This window comes from Orcinus orca, chromosome 2, assembly GCF_937001465.1.
Source record: "Orcinus orca chromosome 2, mOrcOrc1.1, whole genome shotgun sequence".
In the NCBI taxonomy this organism is placed as follows: Eukaryota; Metazoa; Chordata; class Mammalia; order Artiodactyla; family Delphinidae; genus Orcinus; species Orcinus orca.
In genome coordinates this window covers 196,787,157-196,806,070 of record NC_064560.1, presented here as the reverse complement: position 1 = coordinate 196,806,070, position 18,914 = coordinate 196,787,157, and the positions used below count along the sequence as shown (strand labels likewise).

Here is an 18,914-nt window from a genome sequence, read left to right as displayed (position 1 = left end):
TGACTGGGCTACACATCCCGGGACAGCAAACGCACAGCATGCTCTCTGAGGGCTCGTTTGGCTGTGAGCTTCCGGGACTCACACTCGCCTGTGAGGACAAGACGTCAAAGGAAACACCAGCTGCCCTTAGAGACGGTCTTCCAAACCCTGTAGCAGAGGCAAGGGTCTGGGCTGGGGGGCACCGTGGGGTGGCCAGGCCGTGGGACTTCTTCCACGTTTGCTTATTCAAGCTCTGAAGGGCTGTGGAATAAGTGGTGACTGCTGTGCCCAGGCAGCTGACTACTGACTGGTCGCACAGGGAGCCCTGGCTCCATCACGAGCTGAGAACACACGGAACATCTGCTCTCCTGGCCGCTGCTCCAACAGGCCACACTGCGGAGCTCCGCTGGCAGCGTTGGTGGCCCAGCCATCTCCAGTATCGTAACGAAAGTACTTAATTAATTCCAGCAAGTTAATAAATGTGTATTGCTGGGCACTGTTTTAGGCACTGAGGATACCCTAGTCAGCAAAACACAAAAAACCCTCCACTTTTGAACTTACATCCTTGTGGGGTGGAGACAGATGACAAACAACTAAAAAGTCATGTAATATGTCAGAAGGTGACAAGTGCATTAGAAAACCAACCAAGCAAGCACGGTAAGGACAAGAGGGAGACGAGGGAAGGGGCTGGAATTACCCGGCTGCACCAGGAAGGGTCAGACGCACCACTGACGCGTGCGGTCCTCCCGCTGCCGTGGCGCGCTGAGTTCCCGCTTCGTGCAGCCTCGTTCAGCCAACACTCCCTGGAAGCCGTCCTGCACCGGCTTGACCCCCACCGACCCAGCCAGTACACAGGCTTGCACCCGGCCTTCCCCGAGTCCGCCCGAGTTGGGTTTGATTCACTTCCCTCCTTCACACCACCCTGGATCCAGCGGGCAGTCCCAGAGGCTAGACCTCCACAGCACCTCCCAAATCCGGCCACTCTCCCGCTATGCCACTGGCTCCATCACTGGTCCCAACCGTGGCCTGTCACCTGCGTGACTGCAGCAGCCTCCCCGACGCCTTCCTACCTCCATTCTTGTCGCGCTACAGACCCTTATCCACTCAGTGACCAGAGTGACTTTTCTTGAAGCTCTATCGGATGTCTTTCCCCTTGCGTAACCCCTCCAAAGGCTTCTCGTGACACGACAGACACAGCCTGGACTCCTTCCGGGCTCCCGGGCTCTGCGTGATGAGGCCTGGCTGCCCCTCCGCCCCACCTCCCTTCACTCTCCCCTCATGTCGCTTCAGCCTCCCCGTTCTTTTCCTGACCTTTGGACGCACCAAGCCGTTCCCGTCTCAGGGTCTTTCCCCTCGCTGTCCCTCCCCGTGTGGCCCCTCCTCATATTTTCATGCCCAGGTCTGGCGTGGCTGCCTCGTGCCCTCGCGCAGGTCGGGGGGTGAAGGCTGCAGCGGGCGTGAGCAGGGCCCCGCCTCTGCCGTCGCTCTAGCTGGGCTTTCCGCTTCTCCACGACTTTTCGACCGTGCGCACGCTTCCTACTGCTCCTAGTGCAGTCTCAGGACGTCTGTCCTGTTCCCTCGGTCTCCCTGCCACCGAGAGCAGCCCCTCGGTCCCTTTTAAAACTCATCCCTGGGACTTCCCTGGTGGTCCAGTGGGTAAGACTCTGCACTCCCAATGCAGGGGGCCTGGGTTCAATCCCTGGTCAGGAACTGGATCCCGCATGCATGCTGCAACTAAGAGTTCGCATGCCGCAACTAAGAGCCAGCATGCTGCAACTAAAAAGATCCCACATGGCACAACGAAGATCCCTCATGCTGCAATTAAGACCCAGAGCAGCCAAAAATAAAAATAAAAATAAAAAATAAAAAAACAACTCACCCCTATCCTTCGAGTCTACCTGAGACCCCACTTTCTCCCTGAAGTACCTCCTGGCAGCCCCCGACTTCTCAACTCCTGCCGTGCCTCCTGTCTACACTCACCATGGTCTACACTGCACTGGACTAAGGCCCTGTGATTCCTTCATTCCTGAGAACGCCGCCTTCCCACTCGACCAGCTCAGGGGCAGGAGCGCAGAGCGTCTGCATCAGGAGGCCCGCTCCAGCCTGGGTCTCTCACTTCCTGGGCAACTTACTCCCTGCCTCTCTACCGTGGTTTCTTCCACTATGAAGTGGGAACAATAAAAGCAATACCTGCCACCTTCAGGATCGCCGTAGGCATTAAATGAAATCATGCCCGAGAGAGCGTGCTGTACGCTGGCACGTGCTCAAGAGAACTCCCCGGTCCCAGCGCAGGGTTGAGTGCTCAGAAAATGTTTCTTGACTGATGGATGGCCAGAGCTGGGACTGACCCGCTTTCATGATGGGAAGGCCTTTTCCATCCCCACCACAGGAACCACGGTGACCTAGGAATCCAGCGATCACATCTCTGTTATGTGAGCATGTGGAAAGCAAACCATCTACGGCTCTCACAGCTGCTGTACGTGCGGTCCCGCTGGCACCGTGAGCGCAGGCAGCCTGGTACGGGGAGGGTGGGTGCAGAGGACCTGGGTTTTGGTTTGGCTGGACCACTAACTCACTCACCAAAGAACAAGTTCTGCCCCAGCTCTGGGCCTCAATTTCCCCAACTGTGTATACCTCAGAGCTGGACTAAATAAGTAGTTTTCAGATTTCAAAATCATCATCACCAGCAACAATACAACTTCTTTTCCTCAAAGAAATATCGAGGAGTACTTTAAAAAGATAAAAGAGAGCGGATCTGGTTGAAGTGGAGGGTAAGATGCCTGAAGCACCACTAACCCAGGTGATCTACTGTAGATGGTCTCAACCTGCTTTCAAGATGGAAACTCCTAAGATTTCTACAACTTTAAAAGACTTTTAAGAACTGCTCTGCTTCCTCCTGGTTTACTTCTGATACAATTTTCTGCAGTCAGTAGTTGACAGGATAGAGTAGACTCAGCTTTTCAGTGTAGTTTTCGGCAGGTAATGACTTTGGCGCCTGCCCACTTTGGAAGCTAACGAGCCTTTGAAACGGAAAGTCTGGTTTGCTGCAGCTCCACCCACAAGTCCTCTAGAGCTCAAGGATGATAGAAAACTGGCTGCAAAGGAGCAGGGAAGGCCAACTGCGGCCCTGGCCTTGAGAGCTGCCAGCGCCTGGAGGAAGGGCTCCGGCAGCCTGCCCAAGGCCGCGCCATGGCGCGAGAGCGCCGCCCTCTCCAAAGCTCCCCTGCCGACCAGAAGCATCGGACGGGCCCCACTTACTGTGTGTCAGCTGTCATAACTCCCTGCAAAATGCTCCTAGAGAGCCCGTGTTGCATCCTGGGAGAAACGCTGGACGCAGCTGTTCTGGGTGGTTCTCCTTCCAGTCCCTCCTCAACCAGCCATGCAACCCTGAGCGAGGGCCACAGCCGATCAGAGGCCAGGCCTCCTCGCCCACAGAAGAGCAGTGATGCCCCCTTCCTGAGCTAACCACCCAACACGGTTGAAAGAGTCAAGAAAACTGGTGAAACAGCAGTTTGGGAACTGTGAAGTAATTTTTAAGGGGAGGGATTATAATTTATGCTGAGACGCAAAGCTGCAGTGAGTCGATCAAGTCAATGCCCCAAATCCCAGAGGATGAAGCTCTGTCCTACGAGCCACAGTATTGTACGGGGTCGCAGGGCAGGGGCAAATCACGTCTGAATTGTAATCGCACCTTTGGAAAGGGCGCTCACAATGACCAGCTCAGGACACAGACCGGCTGGTGCCCACACATGTGCTAAACCGCAGCAGCCTAAGTGATCCGCGGTCTAAAGTCAGTCCCAAGTCTCTCAAGCAGAAGGTCAGGGTTCTGCTGTGACAGCCCATGAGGTCTCAACTTGTACAGAAGGCACCCCAGCTCCTCCTTCTGTGCCCAGCATTCAGAGAAAACCCCCTGATGCCTTCACGTCATTCTGAGAAGAGCCAGGACCTGTCCACAGCATCTCTCAGCCAAGACCCAGTCCCCTCAGATAGTTCAGAGCCCCCTCTACCCTCCGAGGCAGGCATCTGACTGCTGAGGAAGTGATTCTGACACACACAAAAAAGCCATTAAAGATGACAGGCACCCAGAGACACAGGCCAGCGTAGTGGACAGGCCAGCAGCCGGAGTGGGCAGGCTCCATCATAACCTGCTGCGTGACTGTGAGGGAGTCCTCTGCCCTCTGGGTCCTCGGTCTCCCCATCAGTACACCCAGGGGATCTGGGGAGATCTCTACAGTCCCCGTGATTCTCGGTCTCCTCTGACGTCCCTCTGTCCCCTCTGGTCCCCGTACTCACACTGTGGCCATGGCTGCAAGTCTGTAGCACAGGGAACCCGAGGAGGTAAGTCCTGTATTCCCACCAGGCCAGCTGATCAGAGGGCACAGACCCTCGGAAGGCAGCAACTTGATTTTTAGACTCTACTTAAAACCAAACAGGAAAAGGAAGCTGAACCAGAGGCAACGGAGAAACAAACCCCAGTTGAGAACCGAAACCTTGGTAGAAAATAGAGAAACAGAGCTTGTGGTGCACAGACCCACCAGCGTGGGCTGCCTGAAAGCGCCAGGCTGCAGCCTCCAGCTCCAGCGCTTTCTGCAGGGCCGGGATGAGGTCGCAGCCGGGCAGGGCGTTTTGAAAGGTCAAGGGCCAGACTCCCTCACCGGTCGGGACGCCGAGGCCCAGCGCCGAGGGCTTCCTACAAGCATTCACGGAAAGGTGCCCTGGCCCATCCTCCAGAGAATAAAAGACGACATGATGAGGTTACAGCTGGTGAAGGCTTTAGTTTTACCCCGGTATAAATTCTACAATTCTGTTGGGGAGACGCTTCTCACTAATGGTGACGTTTCCGTCAGCAACTTAGGACCCGAAAGGAAAATTTCTGAGGAATGATGGAAACTTGGCCTTGTCACTGGCTCATTAAGGGAACCTGGGCTTCTGTTTTCTCAACTGTAAAATGGGGCTAATAATTCTTAGTTTGCTTGTCTCCACAGGGTCCTCATGAAGATAAGGTCCATTCCCAATCTTTCATTCAAAATTGACTGAGGACCCACCAAGTGTCATGCACTGTGCTAGAAACTAGGGACAAAACATCGATGGGAACAGCAGTTACTTGCCCTTAAAGGGTTTTTGCGGGTTAGAAAGGAAGAGACTGACAGGTTAGCAAGTTGATGTGTTAAGATGTTATTACTGATATAGTGGAAAACAGCTACACCGAGAACAGTACAAAAGAAAGATCACTTCTAACTAGAGAGCTGAAAGCACAGGCAGTGAGAGCTGAAGGCTGAAAGTGCACTTTCAAAGGATTTCAAAGATACGCAGCTCCCTTTAAGCACAGCTTCAGGTTGCAAACCACAAACTTTGACATATTGTGGTTTTCATTTTCTCTTAGTTCAAAATATTTTCTATTTTTCCCTGACTTCCTTTATCCATAGATTATTGAGAAATATTTTGTTTAATTTCCAAATATTTGGTGTTATCTTACCTCTGTTTTTATTATTTATTTCTAATTTAATTCTACTGTGGTCAAAGAACATACTTAGAATTTCTTCTTTGGTTCTTCCTGGTATGACTGCAGTCCTTTTAAATTTACTGAGACTTGTTTAATGGTCCAGCAGGTAGTCAGAAGATGTGTTCTGAAACTGGGTGCATTTTTCTAAAAATGTCAATTAAGTCAAGGTGGTTAAAAGTGTGGTTCGGGGCTTCCCTGGTGGCACAGTGGTTAAGAATTCGCCTGCCAATGCAGGAGACACGGGTTTGAGCCCTGGTCTGGGAAGATCCCACATGCCGCAGAGCAACTAAGCCCGTGTGCCACAACTACTGAACCTGTGCTCTAGAGCCCGTAAGCCACAACTACTGAGCCCACGTGCCACAACTACGGAAGCCCGTGCACCTAGAGCCCGTGCTCCGCAACGAGAAGCCACCACAATGAGAAGCCCGCGCACAGCAACGAAGAGTAGCCCCCGCTCACTACAACTAGAGAAAGCCTGCATGCAGCAACGAAGACCCAACGCAGCCATAAATGGAAAAAAAAAAAAAAAAAAAAGTGTGGTTCGGATCTTATGTCTTTATTGGTTTGCTGTCGTTGTTGATTTATTTTTGTCTAATTGTTGTATCAATTGCTGAGACAAAGGTGTTAAAATCTCCAAACATGGGCTTCCCTGGTGGCGCAGTGGTTCAGAGTCCGCCTGCCGATGCAGGGGACACGGGTTCGTGCCCCAGTCCGGGAGGATCCCACATGCCGTGGAGCGGCAAATCTCCAAACATGATTGTGGATTTGTATTTCTGCCAATTTTTATTTTATGTATTTTGAAGCTCTTGTTAGGTACATATATTTTAAGACTATTCTATCTTCTGGATGAACTGACCCTTTGATCAGTATGAAATGCCCCTCTTTATTGCTGGTAACACTCTTTGTCTTTAAGGTTACTTTATCTGATATTAATGTAGCCATTGGAACTTTCTTATGCTTACTATTTACCTAGTATATCTTCTTCCATCCTTATTGGTTTTCCACTGCTGCTATAACAAATTACCACAAACTTATGGCTTATAACAACACAAATTTATTACCTTAGTTTTGTAAGATAATAGTAGGCCAGCCATCTGACATAGATCTCATGGCCTCACTGGGCTCAACTCAAGGTGTTGGAAGTGATACAGTCTCTTCTGGAGGCTCTAAAGGAGAAGAATTTCCTGGCCTTTTTTTCAGATTCTAGAGGCTACCTGTACTCCTTGGCTCATGATATACATGTATGTTATGAAATAATCACCACAAGGAAGTTAATGAACATATCCATCCCTACCTTTTTTTTTTAAGATAGATTTTATTCATTTTATTTTATTTTATATATTTATTTATTTTTGGCTGTGTTGGGTCTTTGCTGCTGCGCATGGGCTTTCCCTAGTTGTGGTGAGCAGGGCTACTTTTCATTGTGGTGTGCGGGCTTCTTATTGCGGTGGCTTCTCTTGTTGCAGAGCACGGGCTCTAGGTGCGCAGGCTTCAGTAGTTGTGGCTCATGGGCTCAGTAGTTGTGGCTCACGGGCTCTATAGCGCAGGCTCAGCAGTTGTGGCGCACAGGCTTAGTTGCTCCGTGGCATGAGCGATCTTCTCAGACCAGGGCTCAAACCTGTGTCCCCTGCATTGGCAGGAGGATTCTTAACCACTGTGCCGCCAGGGAAGCCCTATCTCTACCTTTTAATTGGAATATTTAGTCCATTTACATTTAATTTATTGATATGATTGGGTAGAGATCTACCATTTTGCTACTTTTCTGTTTATCTCATTTGTTTTTGGTTCCCCTGTTGTGCCTTTCCTGCATTCTTCTGGGTAAACTAAATACCCTTTAGAATTCCATTTTAATTTTTCTATTGACTTTTTAGCTATTCCTCTTTACATTACTTTTTAGACGTCTTTCTAGGGATTAAAATATACATTCTTAACTTCGTACAGTATACTTTGAATTAATATTGTACACTTCATGTAAAATGTAAGAACTTTATAACTGCATAAATCCACTCCCACCCTTAATGGTATAGTAGTCCTATACCATTAATGGTATAGTAGTCCTATGCACTATATAATCTCAATAGAACGCTGTATGTGTGTTTGTATTTTTTAATTATGGAAAAAAGTCTTTTATATTTACCCATATATATTTATCCTTCCCAGTATTCTTCACCCTTTCCTAAACATCTGAGTTGCCTGGCATCCTTTTACTTCAGCCTGAGAACTGCCAATAGCATTTCTTGTACATCAGGTATGCCGGCAATAAATTCTCTTACTCTTCTTTAATCTGAAAAATGTCTTCAATTTGCTTACATACTTAAAGGCACTTTTTTTTCTGAATAGAGAATTCTGAGATTTTTTCTTTCCCTTTCAGCACCTTAAAAATGTTGTTCTACTGTCTTCTGGCATCCATGGTATCTGATGAGAAGTCAGCCGTCATTCATATAATCCTCTCTATATAATTTCTCTCCCATTATGATACACTGCAGTTATGATACACTGCACAGTCTTGGCTATGCTGTCTTCCTTTAAAGGTATTGAGTTTGTCCTGGCAGTTAGGTAAATTATTGGCATGTCCTTTTATTGTTAACAAGCTTGGATTAGTTCTTTCTTAAGTTCTACTTCCATTTTGATTTAGCCCTAGGGTACATCCCTTACTCAAGGGCATAGTCCTTACTCCTAATGCGTAGCTGTTCTGGGGTCTCAACTGAATGCCTAGGTGCTGCTCAGTGAGGTCTCTTCATTCAGGTGGACAGGGATCTCCAGCATTTCCCAGCACTGCATGACCTCTGGCATCATCATTCAGCTCTTAGCCCTACAGAAGGGAATCTGTGCTAGGTCTCACGGAGAGTGCCATTCTACTCATGCACAGCCAGCCCTTAGCCAACAACCCAAAGTGAATTCCCTACACAAAACTCAACATGGCTTCCTCTTCCCTATTTCCTTGCCCTGCAACATCCAGCTATTTCAGTAGCTTGGAATTTCAACAACTGACTCTTCCGCTCACTAAGATCAACTTTTAGCTTGGGTTCCACCATTCTGTGCCAAGACCAGAAAGAGACTCCAGGTAGAAAGCTAGAGCCATTGTGGGGCTTATCATGTGTGTTTCTCCACTCAAAGATCAGAGTACTGTGCTGCCTGTTCAATGCCTGAAAACAGCCAGAATTTAATATTTTGTCTGAGTTTCAATATCCTTCATATATTTAGGAATTTTGTATATTTTGTTCAGTTTCACAGTTGTTTTTGTCAAGATGACAAGTCTATTACAAATACTCTGTCATGGCCAGAAGCAGAAGTTGATTATGATTATTAAAGTACCAAAGGGTATTCTTTTTCATTTCCTGAGCATTTCCTAAAGATACTAGTTTCAGTGTAAATATCCTCACTGTGAGAAATGTGCCTTTCACTTTCATCCTTCATTTCCTCTGTCCTCCAAACATGTTACTACTGCTTTTCCTTGGTTTCAATAAGTAGGTCACAGGTAAGAGTGAATCTTTTGGGGGCATTTTTAAAAACTCTACCATCTGGCTTAATACAGCACTTGAGTAGGATTATGAGACGGAGCAAGAAATGTGGCAAGATTTATGAACAGGGTGTTATGAGACATGGACTCCAGCCCATGCTTTATTATTGGCACGCTGTATGTCCCTGGGCATTCACTTCCTCACTTTCGACCCTGGCTTCCTCAGCTGTTCAATGAAAGGACTGGTTATATTAATAACTATGGGCTGCAGGTACACCACCAATTCCTACATCAACTGTGTCAGGGAAATAGAAAGTATTGGAAAAACAGGATAGGGGCTGTTGACACTTGAAGAGCAATTTAGTGAGAGAGTTAAGAAATGTCGTTTAAGGTAGCACCCTATAATGTGTTCCTATGAATTGAGCTCAGCACCTAGTATACTGTTTAGGATATAGTAGGTACAGGGTAGATGCTAATTGCACGAATGAATGTATGAATGAACAAATGAAAGAGAAGGGCACCAAATCTCACACAGGATATTAAATGCTAAAGCATTTGGCCCTTGATCATGTTCAATAAACAACAACTATATTGACTTGAAGGAGGTGTTTTCCATGGGGCTAGATCCCAAAAGGAAGCAGAATGGTTGACAATGAATCAGGAAGCTATACTAAAAGACACCTTACTTAGGAGATCTAGTTAAGATCTAGTTGCTGTGTGGCTTGGGGAAGTCACCTTCTGTGGATTTTAGTCTCCTTTTCTTTAAACAGACTAACCGCTCTTCTACTCTGCCTCAGTGGTATATTGGAGCATGAAAGGGTCTTTGACTAAGAAATACAGAAAAAAATTATGCTTGTGTAATACTGGCTTTCCATGAGAATTTGTGTTAAAAAGAGGCAAAGTGTTCTGAGCAGTAGGTCCTTGTGTTCTAGGAGTAGAGAAAAAGAGGATAGAGAAACGGCTACACAGAATTAGTTAACATCATTTACATGTTATGAAAACCTACTAGCAAGGTTCATGACCAACTGTAGTCAACTTGGATTTGTCCTTCAAGACCCAAGTTACATATCGCCTCTTCAGTGAGGTGTCTAATGCCCTCCAGGCCTCCAGAGAAAATTATTCCTGCTGCTGTGTTTCTTCAGCATTTTACAGCATTATCAATAGTTGTCACAGATCACTGTCCTTTAGGTAAGGGCTACCATGTTTTATTCATCTTTTATAACCACCTGTACCCAGCACAATTCTTGGTACATACTGGGTATTCAGAATGTTTGTTAAGCTATTCTGCTGCAGAGACTGGGACTCAAAAAGTACAGGAATTATTAGTGGTACAGAGAGGGGACAGATACGGCCTTGTTTTTCAAATCTCAGCATTTGGAAAGGGAATGGTTGAGCCTTGCCCATAATACCACGGTCCTCTGCCCCAAGGAACTTCCATCCCAACTAAGGTCCTGGCCAAACTCATCTGCAGCATAAATCAGCAGGACTGGCCGAGGCAACTGAATGTTCCAAGGAAACAGTGATGAACTCACAGGGGAAAATGATAATATCTCTGAGAAGTGTAAGCACTATAAAAAAAAAAGACTTAAAAGAAAGGCAACTAATGAAGAAACCTGTGATATATAATAAGAAATATATATCTGGTCTTCGTCTCATCTGTTTCTGGCTCATAGCTCTCAAAACCCTTGGAATTTCCAAAGTGTAAGAGGAATGGAAGCATCCTTCGTTATAATACTTGGCCTCTGGTCTTCACTTCCTGAAAGAGTTTTGTGTGATAACAGTGAAACTGATGTCTTTTGTTACTGATAACAAGCCCCTTTCAACTACCCTTGAATTAATGTTAATGAGGTGACTTTTGGAAAGCCCCTAAGGATGAGTGAGGGCTAGTTGCCTGGAGAACCAACCATGTGATTAGAGGGTTGTAACTTGCAACCCACAGCCTTGACCTCAACTTCCAAGGAGGGCAGAGAGGCTGATACAGTAAGTCCCCTACATACAAACCTTCAAGCTGTGAACTTTCAAAGATGCAAACGTGCATTCCATCAACGTCAGGTGAGTGAAATTGCAGCTGGTCCTCCATCTCCTATTGCTGATGATCCTGCAGCTCTACCATCTCCCACCTCCTCTCCCTCCTCCAGTCAGTAACTCTTCTTGCCTGTTCACTCGATGCCAGCCCCCGTATGCCAGCTGTTGTACTGGACTACTGTACTTTTCAAGGTACTATACTGTAAGGTTAAAACTGTTTTATTGTGTTTGTTTTTTTATGTGTTACTTGTGTGAAAAGTATTATAAACCTATTACAGTACAGTACTATATAGCCGATTATGTTAGTTGGGTGCCTAGACTAACTCTGTTGGACTTAAGAACAAATTGGACTTACGAACGCGCTCTCGGAATGGAACTCGTTTGTATGTAGGGGACTTACTGTATTGAGTTCAGTCACCAATGGCTAATGATTTACTCAATCACACCTCTTTAACGAAGCCTCCATAAACTCCCAAAAGGACAGGGTTGGAGAGCTTCCAGGTGGGTGGAGAGAATGTATCCGCAAGCTGGGAGGGGCGCACAACCTAAACATGAGAACAGAAGCCCCTGCGCTCAGCACCCTCTGGACCCTGCCTTTGATATCTTCTCCTCTAGCCGTTCATTTGTATCCTTTAATATCCTTTGTAAGAATCTGCTTTCCTGAGTTCCGTAAGCTCTCCTATCAAATTAACTGAACCCCAGGAAGGGGGCACGGGAACCTCCAATTAATAGCCAGTTGGTCTGAAGCCCAGGTAATAACCTGGATTTGTGATTGGCATTTGAAGCAGGGGGAGGAACAGCCTTGTGGGACAGAGCCCTTAACCTGTGGGATCTGATGCTATCTCCAGGTAAACAGCATCAGAATTGAGTTAAACTTAGAACACCCAGCTGGTACTGCAGAACTGCTTGATGTGTGAAAACCCCACACATCCGGTGTCAGAAGTGAAGCAGTGTTGGTCTACAAATAATAAATGCTGCAGAGAGTGTGGCGAAAAGGGACCCTCCTACACTGTTGATGGGAATGCAAATTGGTGCAGCCACTATGGAGAACAGTATGGAGGTCCCTTAAAAGACTAAAAATAGAGTTACCATATGATCCAGCAATCCCACTCCCGGGCATTTATCCGGAGAAAACCATAATTTGAAAAGATACATGCACCCCAATGTTCATAGTGGCAATATTTACAATAGCCAAGGCATGGAAGCAACCTAAGTGTCCATCGACAGATGAATGGATAAAGAAGATGTGGTAATATATACACAATGGAATATTACTCAGCCATAAAAAAAAATGAAATAAAGCCATTTGCAGCAACAAGGATGGACCTGGAGATTAACATACTACGTGAAGTAAGTCAGACAAAGACAAATACCATATGATATCACTTATATGTGGAATCTAAAATATGACACAAATGAACTTATTTACGACACAGAAACAGACTCACAGACATGGAATATAAACTTATGGTTACCAAAGGGGAAAGGGAGTAAGGGATAAATTAGGAGTTTGGGATTAGCAGATATAAACTACTGTACATAAAATAGATAAACAACAAGGTCCTACTATATAGCACAGGGAACTACATTCAATATCTTGTAATAAATTACAATGGAAAAGAATCTGAAAAAGAACAAAACAAAACTGAATCACTTTGCTTTACACCAGAAACTAACACAACATTGTAAATCAACTATACTTCAATAAAACTAAAACATAAAAAAAAATAAAGTAGGAAGTGAAGCAGTACTGTAGTAGAGCAGTGTAACAGTAAGTGAAACACACAGGAGTTTCTCCTTTAGAAAACCTATACCATGGGAAACGGAATTTGAAAATTTAATAAGCATGTAAAAGTTATTGGAGATATAAGGAAAGATTTAATAATGACGTGGGAATAAGCAGTGAGAAAGAAGAACCAAGCAATATTTTACTATAAAAATATAATTGTTGAAATAACTCAATGCATAGCCTCAGCAGAAGAACTGAGAGAGATGAAAAACACAAAATCAGGTCAAAGAACTGACCTAGACACATCAGGAAGTGAAAAAGAGGAGGACAGGAGAAAAGTACCAGTTTCTGTGAAAAAGGCATCTGAGAAGGAAAGAAAAACAAAGAGATGAAATATTTGCAGAAATAATGGCAGAATTTTTCAGAATTCAAGAAAGATGTAAGACCTCAGACTGAAAAGGCTCACAGGGTGACAAACAGAATTGATAAGTAAAAAATGTAAGTGTGCATGTGCACACACAAGGATTATAATAATATTCAAAAACATCAGACGAGGACTTCCCTGCTGGTGCAGTGGTTAAGAATCCACCTGCCAATGCAGGCGACACAGGTTCAATCCCCGGTCCGGGGAGATCCCACATGCTGCGGAGCAACTAAGCCCGTGCGCCACTACTACTGAGCCTGTGCTCTAGAGCCTGCGAGCCACAACTACTGAGCTCGCGTGCCACAACTACTGAAGCCCATGCGCCTAGAACCCATGCTCTGCAACAAGAGAAGCCACCACAATGAGAAGCCCGCGCTCTGCGACAAAGAGTAGCTCCGGCTTGCCACAACTAGAGAAGGCCCACGTGCAGGAACGAAGACCCAATGCAGCCAAAAGGAAATAAATAAAACAAAATTAATTAATTAAAAAAAATCAGACAGAGAGAAAATTCTGGAAAGTTTTCCAAGTAAAATCAGATGACCAATTACAGAACAAAAATCAGAACAGACTTCTATATCCTAGCTGCAGTGAGACAACAGGATATTAGCTTCAGAATACTGGACGAAAAACTTTGATACTCACATTTCACACCTCGCTAAACCATTATTTAAATGTGGGGCGGGGGAAATGTACTTTCAGGTATATAAGATCTTAGAGGGCTTCCCTGGTGGCGCAGTGGTTGGGAGTCCGCCTGCCGATGCAGGGGACGCGGGTTCGTGCCCCGGTCCGGGAGGATCCCACGTGCCGCGGAGCGGCTGGTCCCGTGAGCCATGGCGGCTGAGCCTGCGCGTCCGGAGCCTGTGCTCCGCAGCGGGAGAGGCCACGGCAGTGAGAGGCCCGCGTAACACACACAAAAAAAAAAAAAAAAAAAAAAGGAAAATTTACGAAGGAAGAAATAAGATATAAAACATGGGAGCATATAATTGAATACTATTCAGCCATAAAAAGGAGGCAGGTACTGACACACGCTACAGCACGGATTAGCCTGGAAATCATTATGCGAAGTGCAAGAAGCCGGACGTGAAGGGCCGCACGCTGTGCGGCTCCATTGACACGTGGCGTCCAGAATTCAGATTGGTGCTGCCACGGGGCGGCGTGGGGTGAGGAGGGTCATTCGTGCCTGGACCTTCATGTATAGAGGTGACTGAGCGACGACAATGCCGTTCTAAGAAAAGTTTAACATTACTGACAGCTTCCCTCGAAACAAGAGGTTTGGGATTGCGAAAGCACCAGTGTTGGTCAGGAGGCAGGAAGGAGCAAGGGGAAGGCAGAGGCGACAGCCCTTCTTGGAGTTTCCGTGGGAAGAGCAGAGCAGGGCAAACAGATTAGGATTGGCTGGTTTGAATAATTCCAGCAGGCTGTGGGGCCCAGGGGCTGTCCCTAGCTGTCTGGTACCTGTCCCAGGCTTGATTTAGGGCAGGGGAAATACTGGCCTGGTGTGTGAGTTAGATAAAGTGGGTGGCTGAGGATGTGGACTCCAGACTGCTTGGTCTGTACATGAAAGGTGGACCCACCAACAAATTTACTGTCTAGAGGAATTAGCCAGCCCTGGAGGGGCAGTCTCTCCCCAGCCAGCAAGGCCCCCCAAAGATGTCAAGACATCAAAAAAAACCCATTAAAAATATAATTAATATGGAGGGGAGGGGAGGGAGGTATGGGAAGAGATTACTTAATGAGTACGGAGTTTCCTTTTGATAAAAGTGATAAAAAGGCTTTGAAACTAAATAGTAGTGACGGTTGCACAGCACTGTGAATGTACTAAGTGTCACTGAATTGCAGACTGCAGAATGATTAAAATGGCCTTTTAAAACAGTCAGAAAAACTACGGGGGCGAGGCAAAAATCTAGTGGCGCTTCTTACAGCCTGAGGTTTAATTTGTGTTTGAGTAAGCGATGATCATCAGTAACCATTTTTTAAGGAAGTGTATCTATAATTTTGAACAAAAATTCCAGATATACCAACTTGTGTGTGTGTGTGTGTGTTGGGGGGGTGGGGGAGTACTGCCGATGAGGAACAGAGGGAGGTCAGAGAACATTAAAGGCTGAGGGAAGCGCAGACACTGACAAGCCTTAGAACAATGATGATGATGAAAGAGGGGCAAGCATGGGTCACAGTAAGTCAGGAGCAGAAACCAGGAGAATAAAAATAGAATTTACAGCTTTCAATTCAATTTAGGAAAATTCAATATACATAATACACTAGAAGGCAGGGCGGGAGGAAAAAAACAAGGAGAAAAAAGCGTTAAAAACAGAAATATAGAATAAGACAGCAGAAATCAGTGTATTACTCTGGTCACCCAATTTTTCTGCTTATGTACCTTCTAGAAATATTTAGAAAATTATATATCCTCCTGCATATTTTTAAGACAACATGTATAATTTTTCACAGGAAGTGTAGATGGTTGCGAAGGATTTAATATTTAGAAACATCATATATGGTATATGTGCACTCAATACGTTAAATTTATAAACGCAATTTAAGATGTAAGCTTAAGTTCTTTCAATTTATGCAAAAGGTCTGCCATAAAACTTAACTGGTAGAACTTGCTTGCTCTGTAAAACCATTCGGCCAAATCAGTTATACTTTCTATCAGAAAAAGTTTGACTAACTTTTTTAAAAAATTAATTATTATTATTTTTTGGCTGAGTTGGGTCTCTGTTGCTGTGCGCGGGCTTCCTCTAATTGCGGTGAGCAGGGGCTACTCTTCATTGTGGTGCGCAGGCTTCTATGCGGTGGCTTCTCTTGTTGCGGAGCACAGGCTCTAGGAATGCAGGCTTCAGTAGTTGTGGCGCGCGGGCTCAGTAGCTGTGGTGCGCATGCTGAGTAGTTGTGGCACACGGGCTTAGATGCTCCGCGGCATGTGGGATCTTCCCGGACAGGGGCTCGACCCCGTGTCGCCTGCATTAGCAGGTGGATTCTCAACCACTGTGCCACCAGGGAAGCCTTGACTAACTTTTTTTCTTTTTAATACATTTATTTATTTATTTTTTGGTTGCGTCAGGTCTTTGTTGCTGCGCGCAGGCTTTCTCTAGTTGCGGGGAGCGAGGGCTACTCTTTGTTGCGGTGTGCGGGCTTCTCATTGCGGTGGCTTCTTTTGTTGCGGGGCATGAGCTCTAGGTTGCGGGCTTCAGTAGTTGTGGCATGCAGCCTCAATAGTTGTGGCCCACAGGCTTAGTTGCTCCGCGGCATGTGGGATCTTTCTGGACCAGGGCTCGAACCCGTGTCTCCTGCATTGGCAGGCGGATTCTTAACCACTGCGCCACCAGGGAAGTCCTGTCCTTGACTAAATTTTGAACTCTAACTTGCTTATACACAGCACAGTGAGAGAATTCTTAATTTTAGAACAGAGAGCTACACGTATAAGGCACGGCACTTTGCACGAGTTGGCAGCCTAGATGAAATAAGAGCTGCCCTCTTCGGTATTTTCTTTCTTTTTTTTTTAAACTTATGTTTTTTTTGGCTGCATGGGGTCTTCATTGCTGCACGCGGGTATCTCTAGCTGTGGTGAGCAGGGGATACTCTTCATTGCAGTGCGTGGGCTTCTCATTGCGGTGGCTTCTCTTGCTGTGGAGCACGGGCTCTAGGCACGTGGGCTTCAGTAGCTGCAGCACGTGGGCTCAAATAGTTGCGGCACGCGGGTGCTAAAGCGTGTGGGCGCCAGTAGTTGTGGCTCGCAGGCTTCAGTAGTTGTGGCTCACAGGCTCTAGAGCACAGGCTCAGTAGCTGTGGTGCACGGGCTTAGTTGGGGCTTAGTTGCTCTGCAGCATGTGGGCTCTCCCCGGACCAGGGCTCGAACCCGTGTCCCTTGCATTGGCAGGCAGATTCTTAACCACTGTGCCACCAGGGAAGCCCCTGGTATTTTCTATAGATGCTTTCTTTGGTCTGCTCTCAGGAGACGCTCCTTCAAGGCCAATGCATTCTCAAATTATTCCTCTGTTTGGTCTACTGAAAGTTATTATATCCTGAGGCAATGAATCTTCATAAGATTTGGAAAGGGCAGGCGATACGCCTCTCTTCCACACAGTGAGAAAAGAGGAATCATGAGAGGTGATGTGAGGAAGGGGAGCCAGCATAGCACAGGCACACAGAACTGGGAACTCAGGAAACTTATTCCCTTCAAGCTATCTTTGCCAGTGTAGCCCCAGGAAGTCTTAACACACCCCCAGGAATGAACGTGCCCCAGTTTGAAGATGGCTGTGCTAACGTAATCGTCACGACCTACCATAAGTGGGTTAAAATCACTGGTCAGCAGACGGGGATTTGTTGGATTTCATAAAAAATAAGAACCAGAGTTACAGAGTCAACACAAGACAGTTAAAAGGATACTTCAAGATTGAAAATAAATAAATGGAAAAGTTATAAGGCAAATATAAAGAGAACATCATTAGCAATTTTAATATCACACAAATACAATTTAAGGAGAAAAACATGATTAAGGATCCAGAGGAATATTAAATACAAAAAGAAATCATGAGCACATACATATGTAATATAGCTTCAACTATGTAAAGTAACCAAAAAATTATGAGGAGAAACAGTTAAATAAACCATCCCAGTGAAATTTTAGAAATACATGACTTATTAGATCTTTCTTAAAACAGAGAGATACAGAGTAAACAAAGTGGGAGGCATTAGCTCTCCACTCAGCTATTCCTTGCTTTAAAGTTATATTTGTTTAAAGTTAGAAAACTCAAACTATAGAAAGATATGGAAAGTAAATTAAGGCCCCTCTCCTCTCCTCTGGTCCTCTCTCCCCAAAAAGAACCATTGTTCATGCTGGGGAAAATGTTTGTATGGAATAAGGGGTCACAATTTTCATTTATCATGGTCCAGCGCTGCTTCCATTACACCCGCGTCAGGTATAATGTGGGGATGGACTAAAATGAGCCCTGCTTAGTAGAGGGACTCGTGCAACTTAGCATCTCAAAAAGGAATGCCAGTGTAACATTCAGGCACACTGAAAACATCAGGCTAAGGCAGAGATGCCCACCACGAAGAACCACACATCATACAATTCCGTTTATATGAAATGCCCAGAACAGGCAAATCCACAGAGACAGAAGTAGATTGGTGGCTGCCGGGGGAAGAGACTGGGGGAAATGGGAAAGGACTGCTAATGGGTACAGAGTTTCCTTGTGGGGTGACGATAATGTTCCAAAATTCACTGTGGTAACAGTGGCAAAACTGAATATACTAAAACCCCTGAACAGTACACTTGAAGTGGATGAATTTTATGGTATGTAAATTATGTCTGAGTAAAGCTATGATTAAAAGCTAACCCCAAGGGCTTCCCTGGTGGCGCAGTGGTTGAGAGTCCGCCTGCCGATGCAGGGGACACGGGCTCGTGCCCTGGTCCGGGAAGATCCCACATGCCGCAGAGCAACTAAGCCCGTGCGCCATGGCCGCTGAGCCTGCGCGTCCGGAGCCTGTACTCCGCAACGGGAGAGGCCACAGCAGTGAGAGGCCCGCGTACCGCAAAAAAAACAAAAACAAAAACAAAGCAAAAAAACCCCCACAAAAACAAACAAACAAAAAAACTAACCCCAAATGCAGCGAATATAATGCTTCCAACTGGATTATGAATTAGTGGGACTTTGAGATTGTTGAAGAAAACCATTCTGGCTCACATCAGAAACAATACCCAGTAGAAAGGACCTCACGTAGGGTGACAACCCTCAAGTTATTTCAGCCTTCTAGAATATAGAGAATATAAAATGAATCAAGGGGACTTCTG

At 45.9% G+C, this 18,914-nt stretch overlaps 1 protein-coding gene across 5 annotated transcripts in view; it reads right to left on the bottom strand.

Moving 5' to 3' along the window:
- Positions 1 to 18,914, bottom strand: part of EVL (Enah/Vasp-like) — a 164,714-nt gene that overhangs the window by 74,219 nt on the left and 71,581 nt on the right. The window contains exon 1 of one of the 5 annotated variants that reach the window (XM_004262392.4): positions 4,273 to 4,447. The exons of 3 other annotated variants lie outside the window; for them this stretch is intronic. In XM_004262392.4, the coding sequence (XP_004262440.1) occupies positions 4,273 to 4,283 (11 nt within the window). In that variant the 5' untranslated portion in view covers positions 4,284 to 4,447. Of the gene's footprint in view, positions 1 to 4,272; positions 4,448 to 18,914 lie in introns of those variants that run through there. One more of the 5 variants, XM_033420176.1, reaches the window with a different exon arrangement.